This window comes from Oculina patagonica, chromosome 3 (genome assembly GCF_052425735.1).
Source record: "Oculina patagonica isolate OP01 chromosome 3, crgOcupat, whole genome shotgun sequence".
Classification (NCBI taxonomy): domain Eukaryota; kingdom Metazoa; phylum Cnidaria; class Anthozoa; order Scleractinia; family Oculinidae; genus Oculina; species Oculina patagonica.
In genome coordinates, this window is record NC_135760.1 from 9,187,103 (window position 1) to 9,206,485 (window position 19,383).

Below are 19,383 nucleotides of genomic sequence, written 5' to 3' on the forward strand. Positions count from 1 at the left end.
TGTTGCTATCACACCCCCCGGCACCCCTAGAGCGGGAGGCCGCCCGAGGGAGGGGAGGGGGACGCCCAGGCCCATCTCACACCGCCCGTCTGAGTCATCGACACCCATGTCGAGTGTTGACATGTACCTGTACGCTCATCATCGACACTAGACATATGTCAATCCATCATAGACATCATTCACATCACTAGACGTATTTTACCACAACTACAGTGGCACCCCGATTTCTCGACCCCTCGATTTTTCGAACCTACCATCGAATTTAAAGTTATTTCCCGTCCCTCAATTCAGTCTGGCACTAAAATTTTTATCCCCGATATCGATTTCTCGAACTGCCTGATTTATCGAACTAATTTTCGTTTTCCTTGGAGGTTAAAAAAATCAGAATTTCACAGCACTGATTACCGTATTTACTCGAATAAGCACCGCCCCCAAGCACCACCTTTGAAAAAGCGCCGCATTCGGGACAAAACAACATTACAAAGCAACTTTAATACAACTGGACTTTTGTTTTCCATTATAAGCAAAATTTGGCAGTTTAAAGTGATTGTTTTAACGCCCCCATAAGTTTTTCTATCCAACATTCTTACAATATGTAGTTCTGTAAATGCTGTGAAGGCCGCGAGCTTTGTCAGGACAGCTAGCGTCACTTCTCTCTTCAGCAAGAAACGAATACTGACAATCAGAAAACGCTATTTCCAATTTCTGTAAAAGATTACATTCTTTGTGGCGTCCGAATTTTAATAAGCGCCGCCCTCGAATAAGCACTGCACTTGAGGCGCGAAAATTTTTTATTTTTTTTTTTAAGATAAGCGCCGCGGCGCTTACTCGAGTAAATGTGGTAGCTAAAGTTCGCTTATTATATTATTATAAATATGTTACAATGTAATTTTTAGCTTAATGGACAGCATAACATCTCCTTTATATTTGGAGTAGAAGAAAAAATGGCCAAAATGTTAACTGACACCTACCATATGGCCCAAAGATCAATGAAAGATTAACTTACAATCCTCCTTTCCCACCCAGAGCCAAATCCAAATGAACCCAAATGTGCATACCGTATGCATAAACGCCCCCAAGCTAAGTGATTATACATAATTAAGCATATAAGTAGGTTATTTCTTATATCGACAAGTGAACAGAATCTATTAGCGTGCTACATTTATTTACATTTTAATAGCGTCAGTAAAACGGCCAGTCGTTCTCTTGTCTCTCGACGCACTGGCAGCCCAACCTCACGCAATGAGAGGGCGGCGTACCATGAAATCGCATGCAGTTGCATCAGTTGTATTCACTGTACTGCGATCAAAAGTCGATTTAGAGTGAGATCTTGAGAATTAGAGCTGTCATGTCATCATTTAGGAGGTCGTATGGCATGGCTAAACTAGGAAATATTTTGCGGAAACATTTTTCCTTGTCATGTTTCCTGGGTGGCTAAATTAACGGGAAGCAAGTAAAATGTTTTGCTGCCCGGGTGGCTACACTAGGAACAAACTGTCACGCATGCGTATAAACTAGTCAACATTGCCTCCATGGTAGGTCACACAATTCACGACAATGTCAGGACCGGCTGACCAACGTGGTCGTTAAAGTAACTGAAATATCACAATGATGACTTTAAGGTTTAAAAGAACTAAAAAGAAACACAGAAGGTCAAGATCAAAGGGGCCTGAATGGGCAAAACTAAAGAAGATTAAAACAGCCTGCATTTGGGTAAAATTGAAAAATGGTCGTCAGGTTGTGCGAAAAAGACATTTATAATGCTCGGAAATCATCTTCATTGTTTATGGGAGTGATTCTGAACCAAAAAAAGACCGTTTAGTGCTCATAATTAACAAAAATAAACAGAACTGCCTAAACAACCTTGACCTAGCCCCCGGGGGGGGGGGGGGGGGGGGGGTAAAGAAAGCGAAATTTAAGGATAAAGAAAGCGAAAATTGATACCCTTTTTAAGGCCCAAAACCGAAAAATGACACCCTATTCAAGGGGAGGAGAAGAGTTCCGTGACGACCCAAATAACGGCTAACCGCGCACGGCAAGACACAAATGTTTATAGAATCGCTTTTCCAATACCTTAACAGAAAATTCAGTTTTAAGATATCTTTTTTTTCGTTTAGCTGGGCGTTTATTTTTTGCTAATAGAATTTAGGTACCCTATCCAAGGATCACACCGGGAACACATTGCCAAAAGGAGCAAAAATGATACCCTATTTAAGGACCGAGAACCTCAAAAACCATACCCTATCGGGCGGCACATACCTATATAGCCCACATATGGGAGTACCCCCCCCCCCCCCGGGACCTAGCCCCTTTAAATAAATTCCCTTGAAGCAAGGAGGGGCACCTTAAGGTCGCGCAGGACCCTTGCTCATTAATATATTCATTAGCCAAATTTCTTGTTGGAGTGCTGTCTTGTAAAGCTTTAATTCACTACATTTTGAATATCGATTCCTCTAAAATTTAATAAGGATACTCAGGGATGATGGAATTACATCATGATTGCCCTTTTACTGAGAGATGACCGTTGTCTGTGATGTTACTAGGCCCTTAAAAGTTTAACTGAAGATAATGTGATTTTGTGTCCAAGTTTTCAGCTAGCACAGCGCACCAAATTAAATGATTATATAGCCTAGTGATAAATCGTAACTTCTTTTGTGTTCCCACTAGAACGAAATTTTCGATTTCAAAAACTGCTACAAGTTAATGGCTTCTAAGAGAGTAAAAATGTGAAATCTAAACTTTGAAACATGCTGTCTTCATTTTGAGAAGGAAATTTAAAAATTCGCTCTAGCCAGAACACAATAGAGTACACCAAGTTCATGTTCCTCGCGAATCAACTCTTGAAATTCTATATCGGCGGAGAAAACTTGGACACAAAATTGCAGGTTTTAAGGCTTCCGAAGACCTTCCGAGTCGATGTCTACAACAACGTGTGCTTTATTTAAAGCTGTGAATCTTATTATGATAATTCGCTATGTTCCAGCGCACGGGATGCGAGGCTGAGAACAATACCGTGTAATTACTTGTACAAAGAACTCTGAGAAAAAAAATTCTCATGAATATTTCGTTTGTTGTCGGCTTCAGTCGTCGCAGTTCGTGCATACTCTTTAAATAAATACATACATAATGATTTCAAGGGTCCTGCGCGACCTTAAGGTGAGATTGTGTGCGTGGAGAACTATAGTAAGAGTATGAGAGAATGAGGATGTGTAGGCTGTTCGGAGTGGATGTGGAACTGACTTTGGTGGAGAGACCAGACGAGGACGGACCATCAATGTGAGTGACAGGTTCGTTGGTGTGTGGATGAGTGGGGAGAGGAGAGCAGCAGAGCGTGTGTGTCGTGGTGAGAAGGAGAGACGCGGACCAGGAACTCTGTCCTCAGCAACGATGAGCAGAACGACGCGCGACGACGCGGGGACACTCAAGCCGCCCGCCGAACACACGGGACGAATCGCGGGACAACGTCAGCACGACGGCTGTCCAGGGGGAACGCGAAAGGGGAGCAGAGCGAAAAAGGGAGGGGAAGGGAGACAGGAAAAACTTGACAGACGTGTCGTTGACGTTGCCGTCGGTGCGGTGCGGCGGTTGGGTCGTCACACCATATGACGTCACAAACTCGTTCCATTCCTCCAAGTGCGCAGTCTAAACGTCGAGCCTCGATCTCGTGCTGTTCACGCAGGCGGAAGCACTTCTACTTATGGATGAGCGTTGGTGGACGCTGATTTCTGTTTTTGACCTTTAAGCGATACCTCCTGCAACTGAACCTGAGTCTGGTGCTCTCCCGTAACACATTAGCTTTCCCAGCGTGTGGTAGCCTTTCTCAGTTGCTTGTCCAGTGTCTCCAAACCTCAACTGCTTGACCGGAAGGGTGCTTTTATCAGTAAGAAATCCGCTGTCCTCCAGCCACTCGCTTAATTCTGAATCGCAGTTACAATCAAACGTGGATATCGCGCAGTTTTGGCGCACTCCACATGCGCATTTTCCACTGTCGGGCGGTGCTCCTCCCCAGTACGTCATCTTCGCTCCATCACGTGACACCCACCAGCCTTCATCGCCCTTAAACAGAGCAGATTCAAAGCACTCGTACTTGATGAATTGACGACAGCTAGCCGACACGCTGATAAGACCAACAATTTGAGACATGGTTGCTTTGGTGTACGTCACATCTCGTGAATAGCTTCCAGATGGGTCGAAGCCATGGACCAGCGTTCTGGCCTCACTGTCATGGCTTATGACTGTCACGCCACGGCCGTCATTCATGGTCATGTTGCAAAACACTTCAAAGGGCGCTACCCCGGTGTCTCCGCCATCAGGATCAATGAAGTAAATTCCGCTTGTATCGTTCAAAATGCTTTTGGACAATTGTTCTTGTCGGATGTCTTCACATGTAGGAAGAGCATGGACATGTACCTCGATGTAATCTTGTAGTAAAGAAAGGTTATTCTGGGCTTTGCAAATGTACGAGCCGTTGTGCAACAGTCTAGCAGAGGCAATGTACAGGGTGTTATTTGGGAAAATATTTACCCCTTTGCGGTGCGGTATGATCCATGCCAATGTTGGTTCCAGATCACTCTCGGCTGAGCAGGGAAGAGTCAGTGAGTCGCCGATAAAGATGTAGTATGTACCCCAGAAAGGAAGGTCTGTGAATTTGAGGATTGAATGCACCAATAGCTCCGCTGTAGAAGAAATACTTCCATTTGTGTTGGTAACATTGCAGGTGTAGTTCCCAGAATCCTCTCGTGAGACGTTCAGTAGCAACAAGCTCCCCTGCGTTTCAACAGATCTATTCAATGGCAGGCTTCCATTCTCTTTTGACCACGTGATGTTCGGCATTGGAACACCATGCGCCAAGCACGTGAAATTCACGTCCTCTTGCTCTTCGACAACAATGGACATCGGCTCTGCCTCAAAAGTAGGTGGCACTGAAATGAAAACAATTGACTAGTCACAGTCATCTTAGAAGCAGATGTAAACAATAGAATTATATATTTCCATTTGTTTACACCAAGTTGTTGTTGCATGCGAATTACGTTGCACTAGATGTAAACCTCCCATCATGAACATTTCTCAATTTATTTATTAAGCTTAAGTGGGGTTGGATTGGGCACACCCTCAGAAAAACTAACTGCAATGCTCACCAAGCAGGCACTGAGATGGAACCCACAGGGGAAGAGGAGCCGAGGCCGTCCCATGAACAGCTGGAGGAGGACGGTAGACGAGGAGGCGAGCAAAGCAGGCTACACCTGGTGGTAGCTTGAAAGGATAGCACAAAACAGACCACGATGGCGAGCAACAGTTTCCACGTACCTATGCTCCGCTGGGAGTGAAAGGGATAAACACACACTTGACACATTTGGGGTGGGGGGGGGGGGGGCGAGAAAAGGTGGGCGAGCGAGAAAAACGAGGTGGACTAAAGCGAGGGAAGAAAGGCATTCCTTCCTTCCCTTGCCTTAGTCCCCCTATTTACTTTCCTCACTCCCCCGCGTTTTTCGCCCTGTCCCAAGAGAGCCTGGAACAGGCTAACGTATTAAATGAAATATACGATGATGATAACTCACTCTCATTGCTAAACACCTCGACTCTAAGACAGTTCCAGCCATCTTGTTGAATTGGATGAAAGCGAATATATCTTGTGGACACTGGTACTGGTAACTTGTGTCGGTAAACTTCGCTACTGATAGCTAACCTATGAAATACCTTTAAATAAATTAAGCAAAATGATTTAATTGTTAATGTATAGAGCATTTAATTTTCACAAATGCAGCAAACATACATACAAATTGAAATTAATTTATGTAATGTGTCTGCGCTTAACAAAATGTCACAGGCGTTTCGAGATTGCTGTCGCTTATGACTCAGTACACTGCCGTTCATGTCCCATTTGATTTAACGGCATTTATGTTTCACTGATATAAGGGACTGATATGTTTATGCTTCACCGATATAAGCAGTCGTCTTATATGCTTTCTCGAATCAATGTTGGATCCTAATGTAAACATCGCGGAAAAAATCCAAATCGTTTTAACTTCACCGCTTTAAAACGGTACAAAAGTGTTAGATCTTACTCCAGGTTGGGTAAAAAACGGAAGTGAAATTTTGCGTGTTTCGACAGCTAAAACGCGGTGAAGAAAAAACGATTCGATTTCATTTTCGATGTTCACTTCCCGATTCCATCATTTCCATGTAGATTCCATCAAGCCAATTAATACCTGTCACATACAGATAGATTTTAAAAGAATACCAAGGACATTTCTTTGCTTGTTGCCTCGTGTCTTTATACAGTCGTTTGAAATTAGCACGCACCCTCCAAGGGTACTTTCGCGCACGCCTTGCGCACACCGCACGGACACCAAACAACCTACGCACGCCTCGCGCATACGGCACGGACACCACACCACACGCCCATCCCACACACACCTCTGCGCACTTTCACGCACGCCTCGCGCACACCGCATGGACACCACACACCACATTCTCGTCCCCAGAGGCCGCGATCCCGGGTGCTGACCAGAAGGATCGCGGCCTCTGGGGACGAGAATGCACACACCACATCCCACGTACGCCCCCGCGCACTATCCCCACGCGCAGGCGCGCAACCATTGGAAAATAACTGCCTTTCCTCTCCTTCCTAGTACATTTTTAGCATCAATAGAACGAAATCTCACCCATACAAAGCCACTTTCCAGATCCTTATCATAATTATCCCAGGTGTCTCCATCAGATGAAAAAGACAGCCTGTATACCGTAACCACTCCGTAGCCACCCTTAGCTCCCTGAGTAGCAACACCACACACTTGAAATGTTTTCCCGAGATCAACTTGAAGCCAGTCATTACTATCACTAGGTGAGCCCGCACACCATCCATTTCCATGCAGGCGACCGTTTGCAGGCTGGAAATCATTGGTAAAATAAGAAGTAGCTCTCATCTGGTTATCAGGGATGATATTTGGATTGGCAACTCCAACAGCGTTATGGAAGCAAGGGTCGATGATTTCTATGTGGAAATAATATTGACAGAGTTGGTTAGATTATTTTTAACTTTGTTTATGATATGGCTAGCAAGCAGGTAGGATGAACCGAATTCTGCGCAGTGATAGGCCACCCGAACGGGCAAGATGGAACCATATCTTTCCCGCTAGGCATTGCCCTCTGTGTCCTGCAAGAGATACTGTGTTCTTTCAGAATGCCATGTAATAAATCCTGTATTGACCAATCGATTGACCAAGCTTGATCCGTCAAGATGTCTGGATATTTACCTGATTCTTGGTCGCGTGATCATAAACACGTAAAAACAAGAACGAGGTGAAGATCCAGCTACCTTGTCTGTGCGGATGAGTTTCGTCAATAACCCATATTTACTGATAATCTTACGTTTAGGAGAATACAGCAAAAATAGATGTTTGCGAAAGTGAGGGGACCCTCTCAAACCTGTACAGTTTTGTCCGTTTCCAGCGAAACCGTCCTTGCAAACGCATTCAAATGAGCCCACAGTGTTATTGCAAGTGGCATCAAGGCGACAGTTATGAGTTTCTTCCCGACACTCATCAATATCTGTAACAATTAAATCGAAATATATAAATAATATCTTAAGTGACAATGAGAAGTCAAAAGCTATATACAGTGGAACCCCGATATAACGATATGCCAAGGGGGCAGTAAAATTTTTTTTTTTTTTCGAGGAATCTTTTTTTCGGGGTTCCCCCCCCTTTTTTTTTTTTTTTGCGGGAAATAAATTATTTTTTTTTTTTTTGGGAATTTTTTTTTATTGAAAATTTTTTTTTTGGGGGTCCCCTATCGAATGGATTCGGCACGATGATTAAAATAACCTCAGAATTTACTTCAATGTTTAGCGCGCTGGACTGCGGATCGAGCATGTCGAGTGGTTCGGGTTTTAGCCGTGACCCGGGAATTTTTTTTACTCCCACTTCAAGATGGCCGCCACTTACCGTCATCGAATGGTTGTCATTGTTAATTCAAGGGCCACCAGATTATCAGATTTTACTGTTTACCGTCACCCTCTTATAATAAAGTTGATTGACTGATTGATTGATTGATTGATTGATTGATTGATTGATTGATTGATTGAAGTGGGCGAAAATTTAAAAAAAATTTTTTTTTTTTTTTGTTTTTTGTGGGGGGGTTTTTTTTTTTTTTTTTTTTTTTTTTTTTTTACAGGGTAGGGTGTTAACGTTGCAATGGACAGGAGCACTTGAAAGAACCAATGATGTTTGTAGAAGACTCTGGTACGTAACCACTTTTTACTTAAGTCGCCATCGCCCATTAAATTATCAACATCTATTTTGGGAAGAGGAAGAAGCGAGATAGAGACGCACAAGAATCAATGCTCTCAAGGAACGACTAAAAATGCTAGACTGCACCGTGGACACTATGTGAAACACTACACGAAGGGTTTAATATATTACCTTGACATTTCACTCCATCTCCGAAGAACCCAGGCTTACATGAGCAGTTAAATGAGCCCTCGGTGTTATTACAGGTGGCATTCGAGTGACAGTTGTGGGAGCTGGTGTTGCATTCATTGATGTCTACATGAAGATGAAACATAGAAGTTGTTAATACGAAAAATTCAACGGACTGGACATAGTTATAAATTAGCATACCAAAATGGTAGAAATGCTGCCAAAGGGAGAAGAATGATGTAGAAATAAGCCTGCACTGAGTAGCTTTTTGAACGGTTCTACTTTTTATGTTTGAAACGGTTAAGTATTGTAGAATTGAATTGAGATTTAACATAACAACGAGCCATATTTGTAGCGATACAAAGGAAGTATACTAGTTAAAGCCAAAGGTTAGGAAGTGCGGGCGAGATCGATGCAAGGTGTCGTAGGATTAATAAAAGTTTAATAGACATGTACTATTACATAACTCCACTGGAAGAAATTAGCTGAGGTTTGTCAAACTTCAAAACATCTCAATCAAACCTGTGCAGTTTAGTCCGTCTCCAGTATAACCGTCATTGCAAATGCATCCAAATGAGCCCACAGTGTTATTGCAAGTAGCATTAAGGTGACAGTTATGAGTTTGTTCCAGACAGGAACAGGATAAACAGAGACAAAGTTATGGGCCTCGAAACATGATTAAAAATCCATACAAACGTCTCTTATTTTGAGACAGCGTCCCCCAAAACAATATAAACTCTTAATTTTTTTATGAATTTTGTGATACTCTTTAAAATGGGTAAACATAGTGATTTTCATCTTATTTTCTTTCAAATAATGGGTCTTTGGCAGGATTTTACAGCTGTCACAAAACGGATAAAAATTTTAAGAGTTTATATGGTTTTGGGGAACGCTGGCTTACAATTAGAGACGTTTGTATGGATTTTTAACCATGTTTCCAGATCTATAACTTCGTTTCTGTTCATCCTGAAAGCATCAAACTTGGTCAAATGACCAATCTCACCGTGATCTTTCATGTGGTTGTGTCAGATTATCGATTACTTAAAATTTGAAACTCGCCCCAGTTCCCTGCGCAACCTCGGAACGGCTTATATGGATACCATGCCAGCGAATTCAGAAAAGGGGGGCCTGGCAAAGTACAGGGTAGGGTGTTAACGTTGCAATGGACAGGAGCACTTGAAAGAACCAATGATGTTTGTAGAAGACTCTGGTACGTAACCACTTTTTACTTAAGTCGCCCATTAAATTATCAACATCTATTTTGGGAAGAGGAAGAAGCGAGATAGAGACGCACAAGAATCAATGCTCTCAAGGAACGACTAAAAATGCTAGACTGCACCGTGGACACTATGTGACATAGGCGTACGGGGGGGGGGCAGGGGGGCTGCAGCCCCCCAAATTTTGGGCGACTCAGATTTTTTGGGCAGCAAGGGAAATTTGGGCAAAGCCGTTTTTGAAGTTTTTCGAAGAGATAATTTTTCTATTTTAACCTGAAGACGGCGTGTTAGCCAGTAACTACACATGAGACATTGGTTGCAGCACCTGAAGAGAGTAAGGGACATTTGTAATACATTTTGTAGTTTTTTACTGTTGGGCACTGACTCAATATCTGTCACAGTTAAACACCTATAAAAAAGCTTCTCCGTGTGTATTAAAAATCGACGGCGAGATTCTGGAAGCCGAGCAAAAATGTGCGCGAGTTTTGTTGTGTACGTGGATAGGCACTGTTTAGAAATGCTGAGACAATGCAAGGGAATGATCTATTTGATAAGTCGAGTTTCCTTCGGGCATATCCATGCAGGATACCTGCTACATCGTGTTCTGCAGAACGATATCAGTCGTTGCGCAGATGAACTTACCTCCGCAGCACCGATGGGACGACAACGTTCAGTATGGCCAAGTAAAAAAACAAAACAACTGTTTTTGTCCCCACCCGCTTCATTTTTTGGGGCCGCCTCTCTTTTTATTATTTGTTTTTGGAAAAGTTGGAAATAACAAAAAACATTAAACCCGTGTTACGCTAGGTCCGTACTGGATAGGTCAATACCTTGCAGGATTTATTTTCTGGCCTAAGAATTTGACAATGGAGGATGAAACATCGATATTCGAACAACACAGGTACGGAATGCAACAAAATAATAATAATAATAAAAAAAAATAACAAAAAATGAGCCCGCTTGTTCTCTCTTTATAGAAATCCGAAAGAGAAACATTTGTTTTTACTTGGCCTAAATTATTACTGTCATCGCACTTATTAGCATTAAAAGGAATTCCAATTGTAGTCAACAGTGGATGGATCGTATTGCGACATCTTCGGCCGTGAACGGTGAGAGTAGACAGCTTTTTTACGTATTTATGAGCTCATACGATAGATTATTATGTAACATTTTCACTTCATTTGAAAGCTTATGTTAGTTCATCGTATGACCCTTATTTCTTCTGACTGCTTCGTAAAAATTTGGGATGCGATTTTTTTGGGCAAATGTCTCACCGCCCCCCTGGCAAAAAATTGCCCGTACGCCTATGCTATGTGAAACACTACACGAAGGGTTTAATATATTACCTTGACATTTCACTCCATCTCCGAAGAACCCAGGCTTACATGAGCAGTTAAATGAGCCCTCGGTGTTATTACAGGTGGCATTCGAGTGACAGTTGTGGGAGCTGGTGTTGCATTCATTGATGTCTACATGAAGATGAAACATAGAAGTTGTTAATACGAAAAATTCGACGGACTGGACATAGTTATAAACTAGCATACCAAAATGGTAGAAATGCTGCCAAAGGGGGAAGAATGATGTAGAAATAAGCCTGCACTGAGTAGCTTTTTGAACGGTTCTTCTTTTTATGTTTGAAACGGTTAAGTATTGTAGAATTGAATTGAGATTTAACATTACAACGAGCCATATTTGTAGCGATACAAAGGAAGTATACTAGTTAAAGCCAAAGGTTAGGAAGTGCGGGCGAGATCGATGCAAGGTGTCGTAGGATTAATAAAAGTTTAATAGACATGTACTATTACATAACTCCACTGGAAGAAATTAATTAGCTGAGGTTTGTCAAACTTCAAAACATCTCAATCAAACCTGTGCAGTTTAGTCCGTCTCCAGTAAAACCTTCATTGCAAACGCATCCAAATGAGCCCACAGTGTTATTACAAGCAGCATCAAGGTGACAGTTATGAGTTTCTTCCCGACACTCATCAATATCTGTAACAATTGATTCGAAACGAAAAACAAAACTGATATTACCTGACAGATCAGGAAGTCAAACCGAAGCTGTTCCACAGAAAAGCTGTTCTTTTTCTTTCAAACACCTGGCTGGCCGATTTTTTTGTAATCAGCAGTTTTCTTGCTTTATAATATATAACCAATAATCTAATGACTGGGAAGTGCATGAAGAACAGCTTTACTGTGGAACAGCTCCGTTTTGTCCTCCGGACAGATTCCTACAGTAAGAACTCATTGACTTTACTTTTATGCATCAGTCAATTCCAGCAGCGCCCATCCCCCCCCTCTCCCGGGCAACCGCGGGGCATTTCCTAATGTTGCCCGTCGCGAGGGTGAGGCATTTGCGTACCTCGGGTTAACCCCCGGGCATTTGACACGTGCTTTCATGATCAGACCGTGGAGTGAGTCGCGTGTTCGTGATGGAGGCGTTTATAGGCCAAGACGGGACTACGTTGCAGATTAGCTAGTCCATGAAGGACTAGAGAAGCTCGTGGATGTTCGTGGATGTTTCTAAAGGTATATTTTCTCAATTTTAGATATTTCTTCATTGCTAAGAAGCAACAACTTTTATTATATTTTGTATCACCTATCGAGAGATTGAAAACAATCAACCCGGGAGCGGGACATTTGCCCGGTTCCTTCATCCCCACCCCGGGGAATTTGCCAATTTTTTTTTAATGAAGTGCTAATGCCCGGGGGTTAGCCAGGGGAGAAGGGCACTGCTGGAATTGACTGATGCATTACCTTTTCATACTACAAGAGTGTGCCAGTGGCGCCAAATAATATGGTTTCAAGCCGTTTATTTCTGAAAAAATAGGTTATACATTTTGACCATTTTGGTCTGAAACAGGCTAGGGTATGGTTTGGTGAGCACTCTGGTCAGCAATCTGGTAAATTTTTTAGAAGAAGCTATTCAACGCACGCACGGTTATACCTTCACATAGATATGCGCCATCTCCCTTGTACCCAGGCTTGCACGAGCAGTCAAATGAGCCCACAGTGTTTATGCACTCAGTACAGTGTGAAATCAGTTGTCCAGGGCCTCGTTGTTCAAAACGGGATTAAGCTAATCTAGGATTAACCTCGACAAGGTTGAATTCAGTTCAGTCGGTAGGATTAATTATTTAGTATTAAGTAAAAGCGGTGAAAAATGCTTTGAAATGACAGAAATAAAAGTCTTGGAATTTAACTTTCATTCCCTGATTGCTTTTGTACTAAAAGCGGTTCTTCGATATTATTGATAGAGCTGCGATAGAACGATTAAGACGAGCATGTCTAAGCCGACCTAAACCCGAAGAAAACTTCGATTACTAGAGAAACAAATTGAACTCCATTAAGGTAATAGAGCAACAACACTGGATTTGCCCCAGCCTATAAGCGGCTTTGACAATAACCCACTCGCTGGCAAGATTTTAGTACCTGCGCAGAAGCGACCGTTCCCCGTGAAACCATCATAACAGAAACATTCATATGAGCCCACGGTGTTATTACAGCTGGCATTAAAGTGGCAGTTGTCCAACCTCTCTTGACATTCGTCCACATCTGTTAAGAAGATCGAAACGAAATGATCAGAAATACAGAAATACTGGCCCAGCCACAGCCTTATTGCCTTTTGTTTTGTTGCTCTACTCACCAATAGCACAAGTTTCTCCGGTGAAGCCTGAAGGACACACGCACTGGAAGTGACTGAGTGATTCAAAGTTTGGAATGCACGAAGCGTTTCTAGGGCACGGACCACTGGAACACGAGTTCTAAAAAGGAAAAGAATCTGAACTGAATGGTTTAGCCTGCAGTGACATATGCTCTTGGCTCTAAGCTTGTGGTCGAAAAAAAAAATGTAGTGGTTGACGTTGAGAAAACATAAGAAACGTCGGGACGGATGTCTCAAATATTTTGCAACTGGAGATACAGTTATGCCCCAGGGTAAATCAGAATAAAGTAGTAATGTGGTGTGCCCCGGGGGGTTTCTAACGTCATGTAAAGTTGTCATGAAATTTCATCTTTGGCGTTTAAATATTATGTAAACGATGTAACGTCATGTTAGTTGTCACGAAATGTGACTTAGGAGTTAACTTCGTAAAACTCTATCACCTAGTGTCTTGTCACCCTACGACAAAAAACACGCCAGTTTTAAGTCTCACGGTCAGCATACCTCAGTTCCACGGTAGATGTATCCGGGCCTGTCCGTCACGTTTTGAGGATCTCTAAACTCATCGGATTTGCTGATTTCACAGTCACGCACTCCATTGTCCACCACAGGCCCCAAGTTATATGACACACAGAACTTGTGTCTGAAGCATTTCATCTGACAGTCGTCTTCCTTCTCCACCGGATATGACGCAAGCACATGATCGTCCAGTGATTTGTCAAATTTTACGGCGAGAACCTTGACTAGTGTACATCTGCCGTCTATAAATGACGTTAGAGTAAGTGTTAATGTTAGCAGGAGGGGGTGAATAGGTTCGTGGATCGACGGATTTGGCCTTAAAAAGCGCACGGATTACAGATTTTTGCGATACATTCAGCAGATTCGCGGACTTGATTTCGAAATACAGCGGATTGCGGATTTTTGGTCGGCCGGGTTGCAGACTCTTTATGCCAGGAAGTTCGGGCACTTCGACGAGAACTTTGCAAAATTAAATTAAATACAGTTGTGTTCACATTCTTCTCGGTATCGCGAAAATTAATACTTGCGAAATACAGCTCCCCAATTTTCGCGAAATTTAATGTCTATTATAAACTACTAAGCTGCACCTTATTGTAACTTATTTTCGCGGGAACTTAATTTCGCGAAAATGAAACGGCCATACTTCGCGGGACTTAAATTTTGCCATTTGGCCAAAAAAAAAATACGTTTACAGGAGCTAAATTTTGCGAAAATTGTCAAAATACTGGTCTTAGTCTCAAAATTGGCACAACTGATTTTAATTTTCCACATCAATAGTTTCCAATGACACTGAACAAACCGAGAACAAAACCAAAACGAAACTTAAAACAGTTTGACATGTTCCTTTTTTGTAACAAAGTAGAGCTAGTTTGACGACTGTACCAAGATAATTATGTAGTAAACTTACGGCAACGTTGATTATTAATCATAACGAATTATATAGAACAGTATTAAAGTTCGCGTCGTTATTTTTCGGAGAACCTTTTTACGCGGGTCTTTAATTTTCGCTTTTTTTGAAAATCGCGAATATTAAGTCCCGCGAAAATAAGTAACAATAAGGTAAACAGTCCTAGCAAAAAGGAACTGAAATTCTTATAAGTAAAAGAAAAACCTTTCCTTGTTTTCTTTTTTTTTTTTCACTTAACTGAAGTAATTTGCATATTTCAAACAAGTTATGCTGTTCCACGCAGTGTATTATTGTGCATAAAGGAAGAATGATCCCTAGTTTGACTTCGGAAAATATTAATTATGACTATTGCAACTCTGGGAACTCAGCCGACGTGTTTTCGAGTATTTGTTTTCTCTGTTTAAGTTCATCGAGATCCTGGATTAGTCGTTAAAGGGACACAGTCACCAGTTTCACTTCAAAAACTCAAAAGCCTAAAGATATATGGAAACTACGAATAGCGGTACAATTTTGTTAAAAATCACGAAGCGATAAACAAGTGATATCATTGTGATGCTATCAGAAGCTTTAGATCTCAACTTGAAAAAGTCAGGCTAATTTTTTCAATTTCTGTACTTGCGACTTGTGGACGGGAAAAACACCTAAAATTTATTATGGCTCCTTCTTTCTTCAACGATTTACTTTATATTTCCATCTTGATGTACTAGGTGCATTTCAAGTACGAGAAGACATATTCGCCAATTTTAGTACTTTTTACCGAAAAGCATTAAAATCCCCGTGACATAATCCCTTTAACTGAAAATAAGTATTGTTGTCGTTTTTAATACAAACTCAAATATGCTTACATAATGATCATGAACTGATTGAAATGGAAAAAATGCCAAGTTACTTTGACTTCAATTAATTAATTATTTACGTTTTTGAAGGTGTGCCGAAACGTTTCGCAAAACGAGACAACATTACAGCACTTTAAGAAAAAAACATTTTATAGTACATGAACAAAGTGCTACACAGCAACTTAATATTTTTATCTATTCATAGAACATGTAGTTTTTTTAAAGGATTAAGTTAACATTTGCAGTTATTCATTTCCAAGTATCTGTTGTCTCAATCAAAGTAGTGATATAAATTTCTTATTACTTTAAAGGCCAGCAGTGTTACAAGCTAAGGTAAAATACTCTATCAACCCTCTGCTTTTTTTACGTCAGTCCTGTCGAGTCCTCGAGCGCATACCTGAATGCCGCTTTGATGCTTTAATTATATATGTGCCATCGCTTGAGATTGATAAATATGATATATGAAAGGCAGTTTCTACTCACCAACGAGAGCCTGTGAAATGGTCGGCACCACGACGTAACCGCTCAGAATGAAAATAAAAGCGCTGGTTTGTACAAGCAGACCCGCCATTGTTGCGCAGGTTTCAGTTACTCTGAAACTTCGATGGTGTGACAATTCCCTATACACCGCTCAGAAAACTGTATTGTAAATAAAGAGAAACTATTCCTAACAACCAATAGCAAACGTCCAATCCAAATGGAACATTATTAGGAGTACAGGTGCATTTCAGAAGTGTAGTTTATAGTTAGATTGTTTATTTCAAATGACTCGACAATTAATTGAGATTGAACTTTATCATGCTGTCTCTATAGCTATCAGTTTCAGATTGGAGTCAGTTTAGCTGATGACTATCGCAGCACGATGGTACGCATTATATTCGCTGAAAATAAAATAAAATATCCACTTAGAAAATCCTAGGTCTGTATCTCAATTTCCACATTGAATATCAGCTCGTTCAGTCTCTATCAACTCTTTAGTAATCTTCCCTTCATCCGATCAACATCGAAATTACATCAAATATTGCTCTTAGATTGAAGTTTGGTATGATGTATTTAATGGGAAAATCGATATGGCCAAGACAACGATTATCATAAACAAAAAACCTCGAAACGTGGAAAAACGTGAATTTTGCTCAATCGCAGATTTCATACAACCAAGCTAATACCAAAATCTTAAAAGATAGTGTATTACCATTACAACATACAAGAATGAAAAAGCTGATCGAAAATGCTAGGTATATCATATGGAAATTCCGGCAAGGAATTATTGAGTCATTAGTGCATATAGGCAGCTGAAATACAAAATATGTCCAAAATGTGCTGAATTGAGGGTCTGAATGGAGGTACCTCGAGAACACTTAGCACTTACCTTTTTGGCTCCGTAACATGAAACAGTAAATATTTAGGTATTTTAACACTAACTATAAAAAGTTCACTGTATCAGTGATTTTTATTCAGAAATGAAACAAAAACGGCTCCGAAAAGGCCAATATTATTTTGTTTAGTATATCAAGAAGTTTTCGGCCATTTTCCGACGATTCCCGATCATTTCGGAAGATTTCCAAAGACTACCAAAGATTTCCGAGGAGAAATCCAAACATTTTCGACCATATTTTAGTCGTTATATTTACATGCGAAAGATATATTTTTACAGTGTAAAACTATGGTTTTTTCACGAAATACCCTCCAAACACTTAACGGCATTTTCTCCGGAAACAGTAAGCATTAAAAATTGGCCATATTAACAGCAAACGCTAAAAAATTATGTGCAAATAACACTAAACACTAAACCCCATTCAGACCCTCTGAATTAGCTTAGCTCCCACGCATTGTCAGGTGTCAGTTCGAGACACCTTAAAACAGCATTGCGGTGCAAGTGGAAAACGCTCTATCAGTCTATAGCCTCTATCTTTGCACTGAAGTTTGATCGTTTTAAAATTATAACAAGCCAGTATTCCAGTCAACTTATCCGTTTCCCGTTTGAGAATGCAGTTGGAGCTAGATTGCTAAGGCGCTGTTCAGTCTGCTTTTTGATATTTGTACATTATTGTTTTTACACGTTCGGGTAGCTAGTGAGCTCTTAAAGAGGCTCGATGTAGTAGTTTTTTAGCCCTTGGGTGGTTGTTTTGAAAATGAAAATTATCAAGGAAGCCAATGTTCGATTTTTGCCAAAATAGACCATAATGATCAAATATGACCAAAGTTTTAATTTTTTACTGGTCACTTGGTCACTTAAACTTTGGTCATATTTGATCATTATGGTGTATTTTGGCAAAAATCGAACATTGGCTTCCTAGATAATTTTCATTTTCAAAACGACCACCCCACCTACATATCGATAGAAAAAGACGATTCAGGCTGTTTGTCAGTGGGACGTCATAATTGGCGGAGGATTTATCTGTTTATTAATCTTTAGCCCGCTGTTTCCATTCTAGAAAGATCAGTAACCGTTAATCAAAGTCACTCTAATATAACCAGAAATCGCCACTCTCGATCAAAGTGGTATTCACAACTTATCCCGAGACCCCAGATGTCTAAGGGCCAAGCAACATTGTTTTTGAAAGACTGTTTCGGATACCAGTCTTTTGTTTTGTCATTTTAGCTGCGCGGGGAACATGTTGCTGAAGCCAAAATTCCATCAGAGAGCCCAAATTGTTTTTGAAATTAATTCAGTTTTCTTGTTTTCGAGAGATAACGGGTTTCTTCCCGTTCTGAACTAGGGAACATTTGTTTCCGAAAACTTCTCAGAAGTTTCCGGAACATCAAAGTGGCGCGTTTAAGTTTATTCATTCATTATTATTATAATTTGCAAAAAAAACCCACCGCTTTGGCCAACTGCATTCTCAAACGGATACAGATTAGTTCGTGAATATCGCCGACTTAAAACGGTCATACTTTATTACGTGACGGACAGGTGTGTTGTATACATGGCGTTTTTCATAGTGATGTGACGATATCCTAAATACCGCTCAAACCGAGAAACGCACTTATTGTACAAAACAATCCCCCAACAATCAATGGCAATCAATGGCAGGTGCTTTCCAGACGTGCGTGTAATTTATACCTTATTCTTACTAATTTTCGCGCATACTTAATTTCGCGAAAAATCAAGAGCCGAATTTCGCGAGTATTATTTTTCGCGATTACAAGAAAAATTAGAGCAAAAGTGTATTAAATTTCGCGATTTTATCAGTGTTTTATGAATCAGTCGTCAAAGACTAAGGAACCACTGGAAAAACACAAAGTCTCGGTCAATGTAACTACAAGGAGCCTGCAAACAGAAACTTTAGTGACTGTAAAGAGTTTTTTGAACTAATTTACAAGCTCGAAACAGTAATCAGAGAAAGTGTGTGAGTCAAAAACAAGGCGGAAATATATTTTTTAAGGTAGATAGTTGCAGTTTCAAACATTTAAAATTTTTATTGTTTTGCTATTAAATATGGTATTAATTTTCGCGTGTTTAAATTTCGCGCAATGTTTTTTCGCGGGTACTAAATTTCGCGATTATTTTGAAATCGCGAAAATCGCGAAAATTAGTAAGAATAAGGTAGTTAAATTGTTTAAATGTCAAATACTTCTACAATTAATGACATTGAAACTTATCACGCTGTTCAAGCTCTGCTGAAAAAATTAGAATCAAGGATTATTTGTTAATATGACTTTTGTTAGCATTTATCCACTGGATAGCGATTTATCCGGTGGCTAGCGTTATCCGGCCTTCGAACAACTCAGGACGCAAGTTTTGTTTCCGTGACATATCCTTTCCGCGCAATCCCGAGGGATTACGGGATTTGAAAGGCGATGAAGACGCCAGGTTACCCAG

The 19,383-nt window shown here is 40.8% G+C and overlaps 1 protein-coding gene across 1 annotated transcript; it reads right to left on the reverse strand.

Moving 5' to 3' along the window:
• Positions 1-3,738: 3,738 nt before the first annotated feature.
• LOC144647486 (uncharacterized) lies at positions 3,739-16,175 on the reverse strand. Its single transcript, XM_078507291.1, has 11 exons — positions 16,044-16,175; positions 13,803-14,059; positions 13,284-13,401; positions 13,070-13,192; positions 11,507-11,629; positions 10,984-11,106; positions 8,424-8,546; positions 7,429-7,551; positions 6,666-6,994; positions 5,559-5,697; positions 3,739-4,922 (listed from the first exon to the last, which is right to left on the reverse strand). Exons 1-11 carry the CDS (start codon positions 16,129-16,131, stop codon positions 3,739-3,741), a joined length of 2,730 nt encoding a protein of 909 aa, XP_078363417.1. The 5' UTR covers positions 16,132-16,175.
• Between the last annotated feature and the right edge of the window lie 3,208 nt (positions 16,176-19,383).

What these genes read in the sequence shown, in the direction of transcription:
- LOC144647486 (XM_078507291.1), bottom strand. Translation starts at nt 16,131, where the DNA reads ATGGCGGGTCTGCTTGTACAAACCAGCGCTTTTATTTTCATTCTGAGC. An exon ending in AGATGGAGTGAAATGTCAAG is followed by an intron (nt 7,552 to 8,423) that starts GTAATATATTAA and finishes TAATTGTTACAG; the next exon opens with ATATTGATGAGTGTCGGGAA. An exon ending in TGGAAAGTGGCTTTGTATGG is followed by an intron (nt 5,698 to 6,665) that starts GTGAGATTTCGT and finishes ATTTATTTAAAG; the next exon opens with GTATTTCATAGGTTAGCTAT.